We start from the raw sequence: 18,481 nt of genomic DNA, 5'->3' as shown, positions 1-18,481 counted from the left end.
CAATATTTTTCTACAAAATAAAGTATAAAAAGGTATTCATTTTTTCCTCACTTGATGGTTTTACTTACAGTTATGCATACTTTTGTCTATAATCCTTATACTTTATAATGCATTACCACCAAATTTCAAATAGTTTATATGATAAAAATAGTATGTTATTTTCAAAATGTTAGCCAATGTCATTTTGTGCCATTACATGTGGAAATAGTTATTTCACACAGTGAACTTCAATTTGCATTTAGAAATGCTAGTGCTGTGTGCCAGGCTTTTATTGCCTTGAATTGACCATATAGGATGCAACAGAGAACAATACAGATCATTTTCCCTTCTAGTACAGTATTCTTTGGTACTTGTTAGTCTCAAACTCAAACAATTGTTGAAAATAAATTTCATCAACAAATAAGTGTGCACATCAACCAATAAATAAAATGTGGTTGTAAAAAGTCCTAAATGTTTGAACAAATGCCTTGAAAATATTTGTGTGGGAACGTCATACATAAATTTAGTTACTCTCTTTTGTGTATGGCCTATACAAACAGTTACTCCAAAATATTGCCCCATAGGACATAAAAAAATGGAAAAACAAAAATACTAACTTCCTGATTTTTATGTTGCTCAGATGCCTATAATTCTTTCAGAAAAAGTAGCTGAATCTAAGCAATGTAGCATGGCAGCTAGTAGGGACCTGTAAGATACTCCAGTGAAAACTGGAAACTGTTATACCCAGGCATTTGTACGAGCTGACCAATTACAACTATGACTCACTGACACTGTAGTCACTGCATACAACTTTTTTTGTCATTTTGTGAAGTGCAAAATTTTACACTGTGAAAATTTAAAGCAAGATGCCAAGCCACACACCAGTTGGAAACATGATCTGACTGGATATTTTTGCAACAATGCAAGGAAAAGATTGTGTGCTACTACCCGTAAAGATGACATTTTAAGTAGCAGACAGGCACAATTAAAAGACGCTTACACATTAGCTTTTGGCTGGCCACAGCCTTCATCAGAAAGAGACAAAGAAACACACACTATTCAGTCACACAAATAAGCATACCTCAGGCACACGTGACTACCAACTCCGGCAGCTCGGACCAGTCTGTGCTTGTCTGCAACTTAATGTTCATCCTTAATGTAAGTAGAAATCTATCTTTTTCCTTACATTGTAGACATCCCAACCTGGAGTTTCTATTGCTGGATATTTGTGCAGTTCTTTCACACAGTACTTCAACACAGATAACTGAATCATATGCAAAAAGTTTGATGTTACCATTAATATTGTTCTAAACAATCATTACATATAACAAGAACAGCAATGATCCCAAGGCACTTCCATGCAACCTAAAGTTACTTATACATCTGTGCATGATTCTCCACCTAAGATAACATGCTGTGTCCTTCCCACCAAGAAATCCTTAATCATCATCATCATCTTGGACAGTTTCCAGCCACTGGCTGGGTCTGTCGGGAACACAAGCCTCTCCACCGTGTTCTGTCTTTCCACCATTCCCCCTCTTCCACCTTCGTCCAGTTCTCTCCTCTTCTCATCACACATTCCTTCACACCCTTCACCCATCTATCTCTTGGTCTTCCTCTGGGCCTCTTCCCCTCCAGTTGCAGATCAAACATCCTCTTTGGAATTCTTCCCTCATCCATTCTCTTCATGTGTCCATACCACTGCAGTCTTGATTTTTCTATCCTGTCCTGTACTGGTTCCTCCTTTAGTCTTTCCCTCACATACAAATTTCGCAATCTGTCTCGTCTTGTTACACCCAACCTGCTCCTCTGGAACTTCATTTCACTAGCCTGTATTCTACTTTTGTCGCTTTTGTGCATTACCCATGTCTCACTTCCGTATGTCAATATGGGGACAAAGTAGGTTCGGTATATAATTCCCTTGGATTTCTGTGGCACCTCCTTGCTCCAAATAAGCCCCCTAATGCATTTGTAGAACTGCCCTGCTTTTCTGCATCTTTCATTTATTTCCATTGCGTTTCCCCCCTTACTTTCAATCACGCTTCCCAGGTACTTGAAGTTCTCTACCACTTGTAGTTTTTCCCCTCCACAAGTTATATCCACATTTGGCCTATTCTTCTTCCTTGTTGTGACGATTATTTCACTTTTCTTTGCAGAGAAATGCATTCCATATTGTGCTGCCGTTGCCTCCCATGCATCTAACTGCTCTTGCACCTCCTTCACGCAATTTCCCCATAACATCAGGTCATCGGCAAAAAGCACTGCTTTCATTTTATGATCTCCAATTGCATCTGATACTTGCTGTAGGATTTCATCCATAACAATAATAAACAATAAAGGCGAAAGTGCACTTCCCTGTCGCAGCCCATTTTCCAGCTTGAACCATGCAGTACGTTCCCTCCCCACTTTCACACAACTCTCACTTCCCTCATACATTTTTCTGACTTTTCGTGTAATCTCTTCATCTATCCCTTTTGCGTTCAGCACATCCCAGAGCTTGTCCCTACAGATACTGTCATACGCCTTCTCAATATCCAAAAAGGCCATGATTAAGTCCTTCCCGTACTCATAGTGCCTTTCCTGCAGTTGCCTTACCGCAAATATGAGGTCCGTTGTTGATCTTCCCGGTCTGAAACCGTACTGCTCCTCTTGCAGTCTACTTTCAATACTGCTTCTTATTCTCTTCTCCAGCATCTTTTCATAGATTTTTCCACAGTGGCATAGCAGGGTGATTCCTCTGTAGTTCTCACATCTCCTTTTATCCCCTTTCTTGAAGATCGGGACTATAATTCCTTTCTTCCAATCCTCAGGAATTCTGTTCTCCTTCCACACCACCCTCAGCACTCTGTATAGCCACTGGGTTCCTACTTCTCCTGCTGCTCGTATCATATCCACTGTTACTTCGTCCCAACCTGGTGCCTTGCCCCCTTTCATCCTCTTTATGGCTTCTTCCACTTCATTCCAAGTTAGATCATCAATTTCCCCACTATTATAATCGTCTGCTGCCTTAGGCTCTCCATCGCTGTTAGTTACCTGCTTGGCAGCATTCAACAGATCTTCAAAGTACTCCTTCCAAATCTTTTTGAGCTCATGCATTTCCTCCACAACTCTTCCATTATTATCCATGATCCTCAGGCACTCGCTTCTGTCATTCCTCTTATTTCTTACCATGGTGTAAAGTACTTTTTTGTTCCCTTCACTGTCCTCTTCTAACATTCTTGTCCATTTTTCCATCCACTTCTTCTTCTCCGCCCAAGAAATCCTTAATACAATTACAAATTTTGTTTAACATCCCATACGATTGCAATTTCATTAACACTTACAGCACGGCACCCATATGCCATACGGGCGCGGCCGCCCTGACGTTGACGACGGGGCCCGTATACCGTATGGGCGAGCCTTTATTTGGCTCCGTAAGCGCGTTTAGTGCGTCTCCGAAGCAGTTTCGTTAACTAATGTGAAGGTATTTCATTCTTCTTCCGCAAGTGGTAAGCACTTATCGGCTATCTCATCCTGGGAGCGGCTGTGAGCACTGCAAAGACGAAGTTACCTGCAGTTCATTCACAGGTGTTTAAGATCGTAAAAATATCGCACAGCAAGTTGACGGAGGCAGAGATCTTAGATATTCTTTATGGAGATGCAGGATCTGAAATTGACGATTCTGACAAAGAGGATTTGTACTCTCCAGACAAAAGTTCAAGTGATGATTCAGGTATGTATATGTCTCAATTGTTCATAAAGTGAAGAGTTCATTACGGTCCCGCATTTTGTATTGTGAGTAATGTTCATTACTTCACTTGCATTTAGTACCTTTTAGTACCAATCTTAGCATTATTTTTTTTTTCTATGCAGACAATGGTACAGACCATCAGTCACCATCTGTGGTACCTGGTCGTGTGTGGCTCACTGAGCACAAAGAGCAAGATTTGTCGGAACTAGACGATCAGCCAGATTTCCAGGAAGTAGTCAGCGTAGCATAGCATTTTTCAGATGCCACTGAGGAGCTTCGATATTTTAGTTATTTCTTTGAAGACGACCTTATTTGGCTCATCAAAAGTGAAATGAATCTGTACGCTGGTAACGTTATTACGACAATGAAACGCAAAGGTAGCCTGAAAATAAACTCTGGCATAAGTGGTCTGTAGTAAAATTGCAAGAGCTTTACTGGTCTCATAGTATTATTTTGCATATGTGCGTCATCAAATTGCCGAAATTCAGTGATTATTGGTCAACAGACCCGTTTCCGCAGACAGGATTTGCGAGTAAATTGTTGAGTCACTATCGATTTTGCACTACATTGTCGGTATTACACTTGAATGACAATGCTACGTTCATTAGCAGAGGCGTAGAAAAGCACGACCCACTTCACAAAGTGAGGCCTTTTTTTGATTTCTTTGTGAATGAAAGCAAAATTACTTTTCGTCCAGGCATGAATCTGACAATAGATGAGGCAATGTGTCCCTTTCGTGGTAGAACAAGCTTCAGAGTATACATGAAAAACAAACCCAATGAATATGGAATAAAATTGTATGCTCTCTGTGATTCATCAACTACTTATATGCTAAACTGTGATGTATATACAGGTTCTGCAGGCAGTGTTGACAATAGTATCCAGGGCCTTGTAAAAAGGTTGTGTACACAGTACTTTGGCAAAGGACACTGCATTTATATGGATAGGTACTACACCAGTCCATCTCTTTTGGTCATGTTGTGGGAAAATAAAGGTCTTGGAGTGGGAACTGTAATGAAAAGCAGGAAAGGTTTGCGACGAATATTCAGAGCACTAAAACAAAACAAAAAAAATAGTTTTTCAAAGGAAACACCATCTCTTGGCAGTGAAGTGGAAGTTAAAACGAGATGTCTTTTTGTCTTTCCACAAAGCATAGGTCTACCAGCACTAGTATTCAAGTTAGGGCCAAAGGTGGAATAGCATAAATTGTACAGCCAGACGTTATTATTGATTACAACAAGAATAAAGCTGGGATTGACAGAGCAGATCAGTTCTCCAGTTATTATCCGTTTGCCCGAAAAACTTTGAGGTGGTGGTAAAAGCTGTTTTTCCACTTGTTTATCATGTCAACTGTCAACAGTTTTATTTTATATAAAGAACACTAGGAAGAATGTATCCCTAGTAGACTTTATTCACAGAGTGGGGAAGAAATTGGCTGTGAAGGGCAGAAATATTTTTCAGCAACAAGCCGCTTCATCCTCACAAACTGAGAGGACATTTGCAAGGCACTGTCCAGAGAAGGTACCACCCACTGCAAACATGGTGAATACTACTAGGTATTGCAAAGTATGTTCAGACAGGGGGAAGAAAGAGACGGGTAAGAGCATCAGGAAGGAAAGTAGATGGTGGTGCAAGGACTGTGGCGTTGGAGTTTGCGTCCCACAGTGTTTCCAGGATTTTCCCACAAAGGCTAACTACATCTGCACTATTAAAATACTCTTGTTTACAGGTACCTGCAGTTAGACAGTCCAGTGATATTTTGTTTTAAATTTAGATAAAGTAATAATGGCATTACTCAAGAGAGAGATCATGCAAAACTTTTTTATCCACTATATTTCTGTGTTTTCTTTTTTTAATTATAACACTCATTTGTATTTTATATTGTAAAATAAACTCACATTCATGTAAAGCTCTTCCTTTTTCCTTTTAAATGATGCAAGAACCATATTCCTATCATTTTTCTGTTCTTTGCAATCTAATTTCAAACATCCATTAAATATGCCAGTTCACAGCCAAGTGCCGGGTGTAAAGAGGGCAGTGTTGAAATTGTTAATATTACGAGGCAGTCAAATGGAAACAAGACAGATGGAAAGAAACTACATTAACTATTTATCATTTCAAAACTAATCACCAAAAATGTTAATATGTCTACCCCACTGTGAGACAAGACAGACAAGATAGTCAATGACTTCAGGGAAAAATGACTTCGGTAGCCTATATGATTGTACCCAGACAGACACTACTTCATTCAAAATGAACTGACAGCTATGAATGTCTTTCCTCATGGCTCCAAAACTATGGAAATCACATGGAGAAAGTTCAAAACTATATGGGGGATGCATAAAGGCTTCCCAACTGAAACGTCTGTAGCACAGTCAAAATGTGGATGGACCAAGGCCATTTCTATTACACTGAAGAAGTTTCACTCTGAAGCTTGACCCATGATTGTCAGATTGTCAAGTGGAAAAAGTGAAGTCTGATTTCATGCAATTGATAGTTTTGAAATCCATGCTGGATGGCACTGAGGAGGTCATTCTGTTGATAACGTTAAATAGGCCTATTGGCCATCCAGCCAGTTTCCCTTTAATTTCACTGTTTCTCCGAAGTAAATTCTACTTTTTATACAATAAACGGATGTCACGGAATATTACGACTGTCACAGCCTTCGCACTCTGCTGTAACTGAGTAGGTAGTTGCTTTCACAACACTTCCATCCATTCAAGAAGTTCTCTTCCAAACAGTCTTACACATTTTCATACAAAAGGGGAAGTAAAGGAAGTCAACAACTATAGGCTAATTACCACTTCTGGTCTCTTCAAAAAAATTGAAAATGTTACCAAAAAAAAATGTTGTTTACATAAGTAAATGTAACTTTTCCACAAACTTACAGTTAGGCGGCAGGAACAGCTAATAAGTTCTTTTTAGCTTATATGAAGCATTGGGAGCTCCTGTGTAGATCACAGAATACAGCTGAATAAATTACTGCAATATGGTAGAAGGGAAAAATCACAAACTTTTCTGACAAATTTATGTAGTTGAGGGACTGTAATTTGGGGTTTCCTTAGGGTTTGTTTGTTTGTTTTGTTTTAATGTGCAAAAACAACTAGGGTCATATGCGCCCACGTCAGAACTGTAGAATATGAAGATAGAGGAGTTCAAATGACTACACGTTAATCCCAAACAACAGAAGAGAAGACAGCTAAAAAGACGGACGTGGAGAAAAGTCTTTGAAATACGCTATAGGGAAATGGAGGTCCTGAACTAAAAATGAAATGGCTGCCATATTGTTACGACTAATAAAAAGTGAAATGCGGTTGACAGCCTGGGTGTCATTTGCAAAAACTGCCGATAATTCAGATGGCAAACACAAACAAGAAATGCATTCTGTCAGGAAATGGCGGACTGTCAAAGGTTGGGCGCAACGAGTACAAAGTGGCGGAAGAGAACCACTTAACAAATGGAGATGGCTAAAAAGACAGTGCCTGATACGCAACTTAGCTAAAATGATCTCCTCATAGTGAGAGGGCCACGAGGAGGTTGTCCAAGCCGCTGGGAGAGGCTTGATAACCTGGAACTTGTTCCCATGAAGTGAGGGCCAACTGTGATGCCAAAGTGTCATCACTTGTTGACATACAACACCACACAGATCAGCCTTGGCAGCAGTGTCGGTGGCCTCGTTTCCTGTCAGACTCACATGACCACGAACCCACATAAATATTACAGTGATTCCATCAAGAGTGAGCAAGTGACAGCTTTCTTGGACCCGTTGCACTAACAGATAGATGGCATACAGCACACAGAGTCTTTGAAGGGCACCGAGAGAGTCAGAGCTGATGACGCAGTTAAAAAGCCTGTGTCGTCGGAAGTACTGTGTGGCCTGATACAGGGTGAAGTGCTCTGCTGTAGATACTGAACAGTGTTCCAGAAACCAATACCAAAAAACATCAGTGCCAATGATGAAGGCACACCTGACACCACGGTCAGCCCAAGAGCCATCAGTGTACACAAAGGTACTATTGTGAAGTTCCGTGCAAATGTCGTGAAACTGAAGATGATAGAGTGAGGCTGGAGTAGTGTCCTTAGGAAGTGAATGAAGGCCAAGGTGAACATGGGCCGCTGCACGAAGTGAAGGTGGTGAAGGGTTTATACCCACTGGGAAAGTTGCACGTAGCATGAAGTTAAGCTGCCGTAGCAAGAGCCACAAGCAAACTCCATGGGGTAACAGAGAAGAGGGACACGCCCCATACTGGCGATCAAAGCAGGCGTCAAAGGAGGAGGCATAGGATGGGTGGCAACACGTACCAGACAAATGGCATGCATATCTGCTGAGGATAAAGTGACAACGGTAGGACAGTGGTAGTTTAGCAGCTTCTGTAGACAGACACTCAACTGGGCTAGTGGGAGGCACCAGTGGCCAAATGGATGCCACAACGGTGGATACTTCTGAGAAAGTGTAAGAGTGACAGATGTGCAGATGTATGAACGCAGCACCCGTAGTCTAGTTTCAAACGGACAAGGGACTGGCACAAACAGAGGAGGGTCATTCGATCTGCTCCCCAGGAAGCACCATTGAGGACACACAGGACATTGAGGGACTGCGTACAGCGGGCTGCCAGGTAAGACACTTGGGAGGACCAAGAAAGTTTCCTATCGAGGAGGAGCTCCAGGAAATTCGTAGTTTCAATGAATGGAACAGCAACAGGGCCAAGACATAAACACGGTGGCAGAAACCGACTGCATTGCCAGAAATTCATACAAATGGTTTTGACAGTGAAAAACTGAAAGCATTGCCGATGCTCCATGAGCAAATCGATCAAGACATCGGTGAAGACGGCACTCAATCAGACAAGTCACGGAGAACTGCAGTAGATGGCAAAATCGTCAACGAAAAGGAAGCTGAAGATGTCCAGCGGGAGACAGGCCATTATAGGGTTAATGGCGATAGCAAAGAGGACGACGCTCAAGGCACACTGTTTTCCTGGATAACGGTGTCCAGCACGGCAGAACCCATACGTACCTTGAAAACTCGGTCTTTTAAGAATTCCTAAAGGAAACAAGGCATGCAGCCTCGGAAGCCTGTCCTCCAGCAGGTGTCGTAGGCTTTCTCCAAATCGAAAAACATGGCCACAATCTGGGATTTCTGCAGAAAACCATTCAGGATATGGGTGGACAAAGTGACAAGATGGTCATCTGCAGAGGGCTGGGTTGTTTTGGGGAAGGAGACCAGACAGCGAGGTCATCGGTCTCATCGGATTAGGGAAGGACGGGGAAGGAAGTCGGCCGTGCCCTTTGAAAGTAACCATCCCGGCATTTGCCTGGAGCGATTTAGGGAAATCACGGAAAACCTAAATCAGGATGGCCGGACATGGGATTGAACCGTCGTCCTCCTGAATGCGAGTCCAGTGTTTAACCACTGCGCCACCTCGCTCGGTGTCATGCAGCCTCGGAAGCCTGCAGAATGGCGCATTCAAAATCCACACTGTGTAGTGGTTAGCAAATTGCGATACTCTAGCCACCATACCAACCGGGCATGAATCACATGTTCCATCATCTTCCAAACGCAGTTGGTAAGAGAAATAGGCCGGTAGTTAGAAGAAAGACCTTTGTCCCTACCAGGCTTAGCTATGGGTATGGGTATGACAGTGGCTTCATGCTAGAGTCTGGGAAACGTGCCCTCTGTCCAGAAGCGGTTGTACTTATTAAGCAGAAAGTATTTGCCTGCAAGAGAAAGGTGCTCAACACCTGAATGTGAACACGTCTGGCCCTAGGGCGGAGGATAGGGATGAAGTGAGGGCACGATCTAGCTCCCTCACTGTAAAGGCAGCACGACTGAACAGAGAAGGGTATCGCCCAAGCCTCTTCCACTTGTTTCCGATGGAGAAAGGCATGGTGATAGTGGGAGGAGCTCAAAATGTCCACAAAACAGCGGTCGAAGGTGTTGGAAATAGCAATAGGGTCTACGATGACACTGTCTGCGACTGTCAGGCTGGAAATTTGAGAATGGATCTTTGTCGCAGAGAGCCGTCATACAAAGGAAGTGGGAGTGGAACTGTTAAAAGAATTAGTGGATGAAATCAAGCTAGTTTTTTTGCTATTCGGAAGAACACGACGTTACTGTGCACGCAACTATTTATAATGAATGCAGTCTGCTATCATAGGATGATGGTTAAAAATGCAGAGAGCACATCTCCATGCATGAATTGCGTCGTGGCACACCTCTGACCAGGACATGGCGTAGTAAAGAGGAAGTGCGAGGAATGGAACGTTCTGCGGCAGTAAAGGATAATGTATTTAAGATTTTTACCTGGTCATCACAACCAAGGAAATGTTGTTCATCGAAGGTCGTCAGGGAGGAGTAAAGCCTCCAGTCAGCCATAGTAAGCTGCTATTTGGGTGTGCACATAGGTGGGGTAGGTGTCAGCAAATGGACAGAACACGGGAAATGATCGCTGACGTACCTATCAGAGAGAACGGGCCACTCAACACATGGGCAAGCTCGGCAGTGCAAAAGGATAGGTCCAAAGGGGAAAATGTACATGTGGAGTCTGAAATGAACACGAGTGCTTCTGTGTTAAGACAGCTGAGGTTAAGTAAACTGAGAAGGTCAGCCAAGAGGGCACCTTTCGGATAGGTTCTGGGAGAACATCAAAGGGGATGGTGCCTGTTAAAGTCACCAAGCAGCACAAAGGGGTGACTTAGCTGCCCAATAAGCCAGAGGAAGTCTGGCCTGGTGACATCGAAAGACAGAGGGACGTAAATAGTACAACGGGAAAAATCAAGTGAGGAAGGAAAAGGCAAACTGCAACAGCTTGAAGGTAGGTAGTCAGGAAGATGGATTTACTACGATCATCATTCTGTATGAGCAGCATGACTCCCCCATGAGCCATCTTCAGGGGGGAAGGTCAAAAATTCTGTTCATGTACTGTTGTAAAGATGTTATGTTGTAATGATGTAATATTAATAAAAAACAAAAAAAATAAAAGAAAAGAAAAGAAAAGAAAATGTGTCCTTCGGGTGCATAATTTTTGGAAGTCAGGATTGTGTTCGCGCCTACCTGACAAATTCTTTAAAAAAAAAAACAGATCGGCAAGAAGTGCAAGAGATCGTACGGATGCAATTTTGTTTCCTGAAGGAAGAGAACAAGTGGACACTGCGATTTTAAGAGCAGTCATAAATCCTCTTTGTTGGATCCAAGATTGCAGAGGTTCCATTGGAGAGTCATGATGAGGAAAACATGAAGCGGTGTCACCTCGGCGACTGCCAAGCGCCAGCTTTCAAAGACTCGCTGCTACACGGCTATCATATGGTGACACCATCAAAGAGGATCTTCGAGTCAGCAAAGGAGAAGACTGTTTACTTTTGTTTGACTTCTTGGAGCCTTTCCAGTTGGCAGAGGAAGACTCAGACGATGATGGCTGGAGGGATATATAAATATTAATGTACTTTACTATTAATTCTAGACACATGAGCAGCGGTCACTACTGACTTTAAAATTTTAATTTTTCTTGGACATCTACTTATTGTCCGCCCCCCGGTAGCTGAGTGGTCAGCGTGACGGATTGTCAATCCTCTGGGCCTAGGTTCGATTCACCGGCTGTGTCAGGGAATTTTCTCTGCCCAGCGATTGGGTCTTGCGCTATCATCATCATCATCAGCAGCAGCAGCAGCAGCAGCAGCAGCAGCATCATCATTTTATCATCCTCATTGACTGTAGGTCACCGAAGTATCATCAAATTGAAAGACCGGCACCCAGCGAATGGTGTGCCCGAAGGTGAGGGCGGAGGGAGGGCGGAGGGAGGGCACCCCACCCCCACCCCCCCTTGCCATACGATTAAATAAAATCTACTTATTCCCATGTTCTGTAGTCCCGCCCATTGTTGTCCTTTTTTTCTATCTATATTTTTATAGATATATATCTAAAAACAAAGATGATATGACTTACCAAATGAAGGTGCTGGCAGGTCGACAGACACACAAACAAACACAAACATACACACAAAATTCAAGCTTTCGCAACAAACTGTTGCCTCATCAGGAAAGAGGGAAGGAGAGGGAAAGACGAAAGGATGTGGGTTTTAAGGGAGAGGGTAAGGAGTCATTCCAATCCCGGGAGCGGAAAGACTTACCTTAGGGGGAAAAAAGGACGGGTATACACTCGCGCACACACACACATATCCATCCACACATATACAGACACAAGCAGACATATTTAAAGACCAATATGTCTGCTTGTGTCTGTATATGTGTGGATGGATGTGTGTGTGTGTGTGCGCGCGCGAGTGTATACCCGTCCTTAGTAACTGATTTAACAGCAAAAATTACTCCCCCCCCCCCCCCCCGGCATTCCACTCACAGTTTGCAAATTAGGCACTCCCCTGCCCCCCCCCCCCGCCCCCCCTCCGCCTAAAGGGTAATGATTTTGTGCTTGTTTAATATGGGGTATGGGTTAAAAACACAGACAAATTTTGCAATTTTTTATTTATTTTTCTTGATATTTGATCAATTACAAATTATTTTGTTGTGCTGATGCCTTTAGTGGGTGCCCTCCTAAGAATCAATAATCAGTTTCACTTTAAATACAACCTCACTTAAAATATAGCCTTATAACCTAAGTTCTCTAGTTAATTCTCACACTGGAATTACAAAGGAAAGCAGCACACAGGCATTTGTACGTGAAACAGGATATTTTTAATTATGTGTATATTGATAAGAACATGAATGTTATAGATAGGCTGATATGTGGTCAGGCAGTTAGTTGTCTCCATGTTCTGCAGACCACTATTGCAATCTACATCTACAGCCACACTCTACAAACCACTGTCAAGTGCATGGATGTGGGCATTTCCCATGGCATCAGTTACACCATTTGATCAAAAGTATCCAGATACCCCTACATAATGTAGAATTGACCACTAGATGCCTTGAGAGGTGGACCCACCAGTACAAAAGGAGGCTGGAAGTATTGTGGTATCAGTCGAAAAGCACTAGTAGAATGGGTTGGTCACATGAATTCAGTGACTTTGAAGTCGAGGAAGACACGTCTGAAAGTGTCCCCAGCAGATTCAAGCAAAAGCAAACAATGCACACAGCCCATATTAAGCTCGACTAACAGGCACCTGGATATTTTGATCAGATAGTATACTTGAGATTCTTTCTGTTCCATTCATGTATGGGGTGCATGAAGAACGACTGTTTACATGCTCCAATGGCTGCTGTAATTAGTCTAATCTTCTCCTTACAATCGCTACGGGAGCGATGCACAGACTTGCTATGATTCACAGTTCATTGTGAATTACTGTATGAAGAAGAAGTGGCTTAAGACAATCAGCAATTATCACACTACCATATTATCCACCAGGTATGTGAATAATAATTCTAAAACTGTCCCATTCTAAATCATATCAAGATATAACAGTTGTGATCTGCATAATGTGCAAATAATTGAATAATTAAATAACGGAATAACCAAATAATTACACATTATTATGAAGCAGAATGTGAGCACTTGTATCTGATAGAGGAGAGATCCTTGTAGCAGTGTATGTGCTAATGTTTCACACTTTTTGTTGCATTCACTTTAAAAGTTGGCTCTGGCTCTTACAGTACTTACAAAACTTTCACATTAGTGAAAAAACAACTGTAATTTTAGTTAGTCACTGTACTTTGCTGACAGTGAACTTTACTAGGGAGTACATGTACTGTGAAGTCTGAGTTCTGTTCTTAATAAATATCAATAACCTTCAGGACAGTTTAAGACACGAAGAAAAAGTTCTATTTGCTGATGACTGCAACATCGTAATTACTGATAAAACACCAGAACTCCCAACAGGGAAGACAAGTGACACCCTCAATGATGTTTGTGAGTGGGCTGTATATAAAGAATTGACAATAAGCATAAGGAAAACAAACGGCATGCCTTTCAGCACAAACAGGGGCAAACGACTATCACATTGAGCACAGATGATAAACCCACAGATTATGTAACAAACACTAAGTTGTTAGAGATGAACACTGATCCGACAAATAACATCCAGAATAATTACACAAAGATAGTGGCAAAAAGAATGTCGTCAGCATGTTATGCTCTCTGGGTTCTAGCAGCAGCTAGTAACAGCCACTGTCTTGTGGTGATACACTGCTCCTACAAGCACTAAATTCTAAGATATGGGATTACTTTCTGGGGATCAAAGACAGAAACATTGACATAGTTTCAAACTGTAATAAATCAGCTGCGAGAATAATATTTTGGAACAGTAACTGGGCTCATTGTAAAGAACTATTTTAAAAACTGGGTATCCTTAATGCACCAAGTGAGTACATTATCAATTTGTTGTGTGTATCGCAGAAAACATTAGTAAGTGTTTCACTAATAGTTTTATCCATAACCATGGAACAAAAGTCACTTTTGGATTTCACTTACAAAAACTCAAAACAAAGGTGTGTAATGAACTGCCAAAAGTGATGAAACAAATTGCTTAAATACACTTGTTTGAAATGACAGCTAAATCGTGCTTCAAAATTGCAGCATACTATACAAAGATTATTTGTTCTCCTGAGCTCAACATCTCACTCAACTCACTGTTCCAGACAGACTGATGTGACAACATGGAGCTGTGCACATTCTTGGTGCTGGAATCACCAACAGGCATCCACAGTTTGTGCACTACAAAACTGTTTTTAGTATAAAATATTTTGTGCAAGTTATTTATGATCAAGAGAACAATGTACAGTAGGAACCAACTTAACGAAGCAGTGCAGATTTGTTGAGACACTGATTTCTGATTTGGGAGAATAGTGTTTGCTGTCTCGCCATCCTGATTTAAGTTGCCTGTGATTTTCCTAAATCATTAAGGGAAAATGCCATAACAGTTCCTGCAGCAAGGCCACAGCCAACCTCCTGACCCATTTTCATAAACATACTCCTATGGTTCCATAGTGTTCGTGTATAATAGAGTTATTTATTTTCATTGTAGCATGACGACAAATCTTCAGAGGGCAATAATATGATTTTAATTATTTTACAAAGTGTATAATGCAAACAAGCCAATCAAGAATCACTAGACTATGCTACATTTAAGCAGTGGCTTTCAGGCTTTGTAACATATTCATGTTATTTACATATATCCGTGCTTATGAATACAGTGTTACTAATTGCCATACCTTTGACATTGCTTTATTGAATGATTTCCATTTTGGCAGCACTTCTTGTGACGAATCTGTAATTCGAATTTCATTTTGCTTTTTGTTCGGTCCCTCCAAAACATTTGCTAATTCCTGAGTACTGCTTTCCTTGGTGGTAACCTTCTGCAAACTCTGTGATATGGTCGACGTATCTTGTTTCTTCAGCTGATTTTGAAGTGATGGAATCTTCTGAAGAACTTTCGCCCATTCATTATTCAATACAAATAATAAACCTTTGTTAATGGGTGTCTTCGTTACAAAATCCTTCAGTTGATTAAGCAGTTTCCAATGATTTGTGGGCATGTCCTTCGAGGCTGATCCGAGCAGCTTTTCATTGTCAACTGATGTAGATCTTTCATGAATGGGGTTACGAGTGGCGTATTGTCTGGAAGAAAACAGGCAGTGTACCTGTGACCAATCGATATAACGTTAAATATTAAGAGAATAATGTCACCACTACGCAAATTTGACATGAGTATGGAAGTTACAGTTTTCTGCCTGGTAAACGTCATCTGCCGTATCCCAAAAACAATGTATAAGCTCTATTATATCAATACATGTACCTTTAACCTAAATTAATTACGGTATTGTGAACAACTGACGGAAGCGAGGGGTTGGTTCACTATTAACACCTTCCTCAATTTGCTTACAATAAATTTGTTCGCCATGTTTGTTGCAGCAGACGACGTACATTCTCACTGTCAATCGTGACAGTGAGGCGCACATATTTGTGTCATTCGGATTAGATTACACCATTGAAGACGACAGCATATCATCATCTTTCGTAGCAGTAGTGACTGCTATGCCAAATTATTTAACCATACTTCACTAACTTCCGGAAGCACACGACTGTTATTAACTGAAATCCTGTTAGCATTTCGGATTATCACGCCTACCACAATTTCATGAGAGTAATTTCTTCAGCCTAGCTCTAAATATTGTTTATAACAGAGTAAATGGCTACTGATAGTTACTGCAGAAACACAAATACCTTTTTGACATACAGATGCACTGACTGCACCGAGGAATATTTTTGCTTAGAGACATCTTTACACTGTACGACTGAGCACAGCAACATCACTTATGCACTCATCGCAAGTTGTACACAAGTGCGCTTCATGCTCGCATTTATATTACTGCTCGCCCACCTTTACCTTTCTATTCGCAAACAATCACTGTAGCCAAAAATGTTCGCGTATAGGCCTTGAAACATGTTTACTACTGCAAATTCCGGGCATTCTTACTAAGAAATCGAAAGTCTTTCATTTACAAGAGAAAAATGTGACGTTTTAACATATTTCTTGAAATATTTTCTCGCAAAATTTTTCTTGATTAAGTTAATCATGTCTGCACGTGTACTTGAAACGGTTTGTGTGTCCCTGTGTTATTTACGGTTACAACGTCACTCACTGACAGCGGATGGCGTGACTGTCTTCTGAAGGCTTGACCAATGAGAGAGCTCCATACGTCTACGTAGGTAGTATATCAAGAACAGGTTTTTCGCAGTGCTCGTAGTTCGTACACTCGGAACTGCGCACAGCATTAGAAAAGACGTAGAAGCTACGTGGATTCAAATGACCTCGCTTATCTCCACACACAGCCAAGGGCGGAAGAAAGAAAACAACATTACACTTCACCTGCCGTTAATAATGCTATTTGACCGCTTGTTGTTGCGACTGGGACGCACAAATTTCCCGACCAGCACAAGCTAATTATTCGGATACCAATGTCGTACGGAATGTGGCAGTATCAGGCTCACAGCCTGGAAATACAGCAAAATTGCAGAAACAGGGAGGGTTTTATTCGTATCCCATCTCTGTAGCACCCAGTAGTACGTCTCGGTAAATTCGAATCAGTCTCATGCGCAGACATTCAACTATCATCAATAGAATGCGATTATGACATATATGTTACCCATCTCATACGTTTAGAATCAAAGATGTCGACTGGCCCAACTATCAATGTCACTTGGACGAAGAACTGGACTCAAACTGTGTAACAGCGAGGCGCATAGAATTATCCCCATAGCACAAGGAACTATATATATGATTGGAAGAAAACTGGGTATCTTTCAATCTACCTTGCTGCTCACAGCTGGTTCAGGAGTTTACTGTGTAATAGTAGTATATGCGAAAGACGGAGATACTTACATGTGATATTTTGAACAACACTATTCAAAATGTGTATGTATGATCGACTTGAAACTGCAACTGTCTGTGAACAAGCATGTGTAGCTTTGTCAGCTGTCCGATTTTCGTGGGATGTTCACTTTTTTTGGAGTGTCATGAAACGTCGGAGCGCCAAATACCCCGACTTTTAAGCACTACTAACAATTCTAAATATAATACGTATTCGCTCCAAAAATTGTCGAAACAGGAAGGTGTCGATGGCATATAGGATACGCTAGGTGGTCACAATCAGCACACGAAGTAAGCAGACGCCTCATCGCATGCCCGACGGTACCTTTCGAAAACACACAGCTGCGTGGCTTCCATTGTCGTATTGTATCCCGCATGCTGCTGTTTTATGAACATGCTTCAACTTCTGCCCTCTTCTCACCCATTGACTGGCCGTGACTTCGTACCTCCATTCCATGGTGGTGACGGTCCCTCGCGTCCCCCCACTTGTTTGTTACGTGTTTTCATTTGTACTGAAAAACAAATCGCGGGAAGCAGCTGACTTTTATGTGTGTGCATAACGCCGACGACGTTCTCAATTCGTTCAATAACTGGAAATACGAATGGTAAGTAATTTAGACAAACGTGTATATTTAGAAACTAGTAAATACAAACAATCTGAATGAAGTTACATGCTTGTTAGGTATATTTACTAACTACGCTAACAAGCGTAAACATCGACCTTGTAACCTGCCAAAATTTACGTGTCGTTTGTCGTGAGACAAGGAGACAAATGTGACCCCAACTTATGCATCAATAAGCAGATACTATTATGAATTAAAAGGTTTATGTAATTTCTTTGTGGCTTATTGATGTAAATTGTGACACAAAATTCTCGTAGATGAAAAGAAGGGAGAAAGATGCTGTGACCTGTTGGCGTGGGAGGTATCCAAAATGACCGAAACTCCGTGGAGGCGACGACTACACTATGAGCCTGCACCGGCAGCTGAAAGACATGCCGAGCGCCGTTTTTCACAATACTTCAGTTTTTAAGATTTTTAGAACCTAAAAGCCCGAAGTCTACTCATCACAAAACGTAGAGGTCGATTGATCCCCCACTGCGTAATACAAGATGAAAGCTATCTGTGGCAGATTTGACGACAAAGTACAATGTTTTACATGAAATGTATTTGTGAATACCGATAACCATCAGCTGCATAAAGGACGACAATGAATTGTGACGGACAGGGACTCGAACCAGAATTTCCCACTTGTCGTGAGCAGTCGCCTTATCAGTTGGCTATCAGAGCACAAATCTGCCGACATCAGGCGAGCAACTTTCGAGTAAAACGTATCCTCTACGCGGGAATATTCATAATGGATGTACGAGTGCAGGTTGTAGACACTTGGCTGACGACATATGGAAGTTTGCGTCTGGCCATAACTTGTGTTCGGGTAGCCAAATGGTAAGCCG

The 18,481-nt window shown here is 41.7% G+C and overlaps 1 protein-coding gene across 6 annotated transcripts in view; it reads right to left on the bottom strand.

The window, feature by feature from the left end:
- LOC124789286 (calcium-independent phospholipase A2-gamma-like) overlaps positions 1 to 16,397 on the bottom strand; it is an 82,567-nt gene extending 66,170 nt beyond the window's left edge. The window contains exons 1-2 of one of the 6 annotated variants that reach the window (XM_047256598.1): positions 16,301 to 16,397; positions 14,870 to 15,275 (exon numbers count right to left, since the gene is read on the bottom strand). In XM_047256598.1, coding sequence (XP_047112554.1) covers positions 14,870 to 15,193 — 324 coding nt within the window. In that variant the 5' untranslated portion in view covers positions 15,194 to 15,275; positions 16,301 to 16,397. The other 5 variants (XM_047256592.1, XM_047256595.1, XM_047256593.1 and 2 more) reach the window with 5 other exon arrangements.
- Between the last annotated feature and the right edge of the window lie 2,084 nt (positions 16,398 to 18,481).

The sequence above is a fragment of the Schistocerca piceifrons genome, chromosome 3 (assembly GCF_021461385.2).
Source record: "Schistocerca piceifrons isolate TAMUIC-IGC-003096 chromosome 3, iqSchPice1.1, whole genome shotgun sequence".
NCBI classification, from domain to species: domain Eukaryota; kingdom Metazoa; phylum Arthropoda; class Insecta; order Orthoptera; family Acrididae; genus Schistocerca; species Schistocerca piceifrons.
The sequence above is the reverse complement of the archived record's forward strand: the minus strand, read 5'-3'. Positions and strand labels throughout refer to the sequence as shown.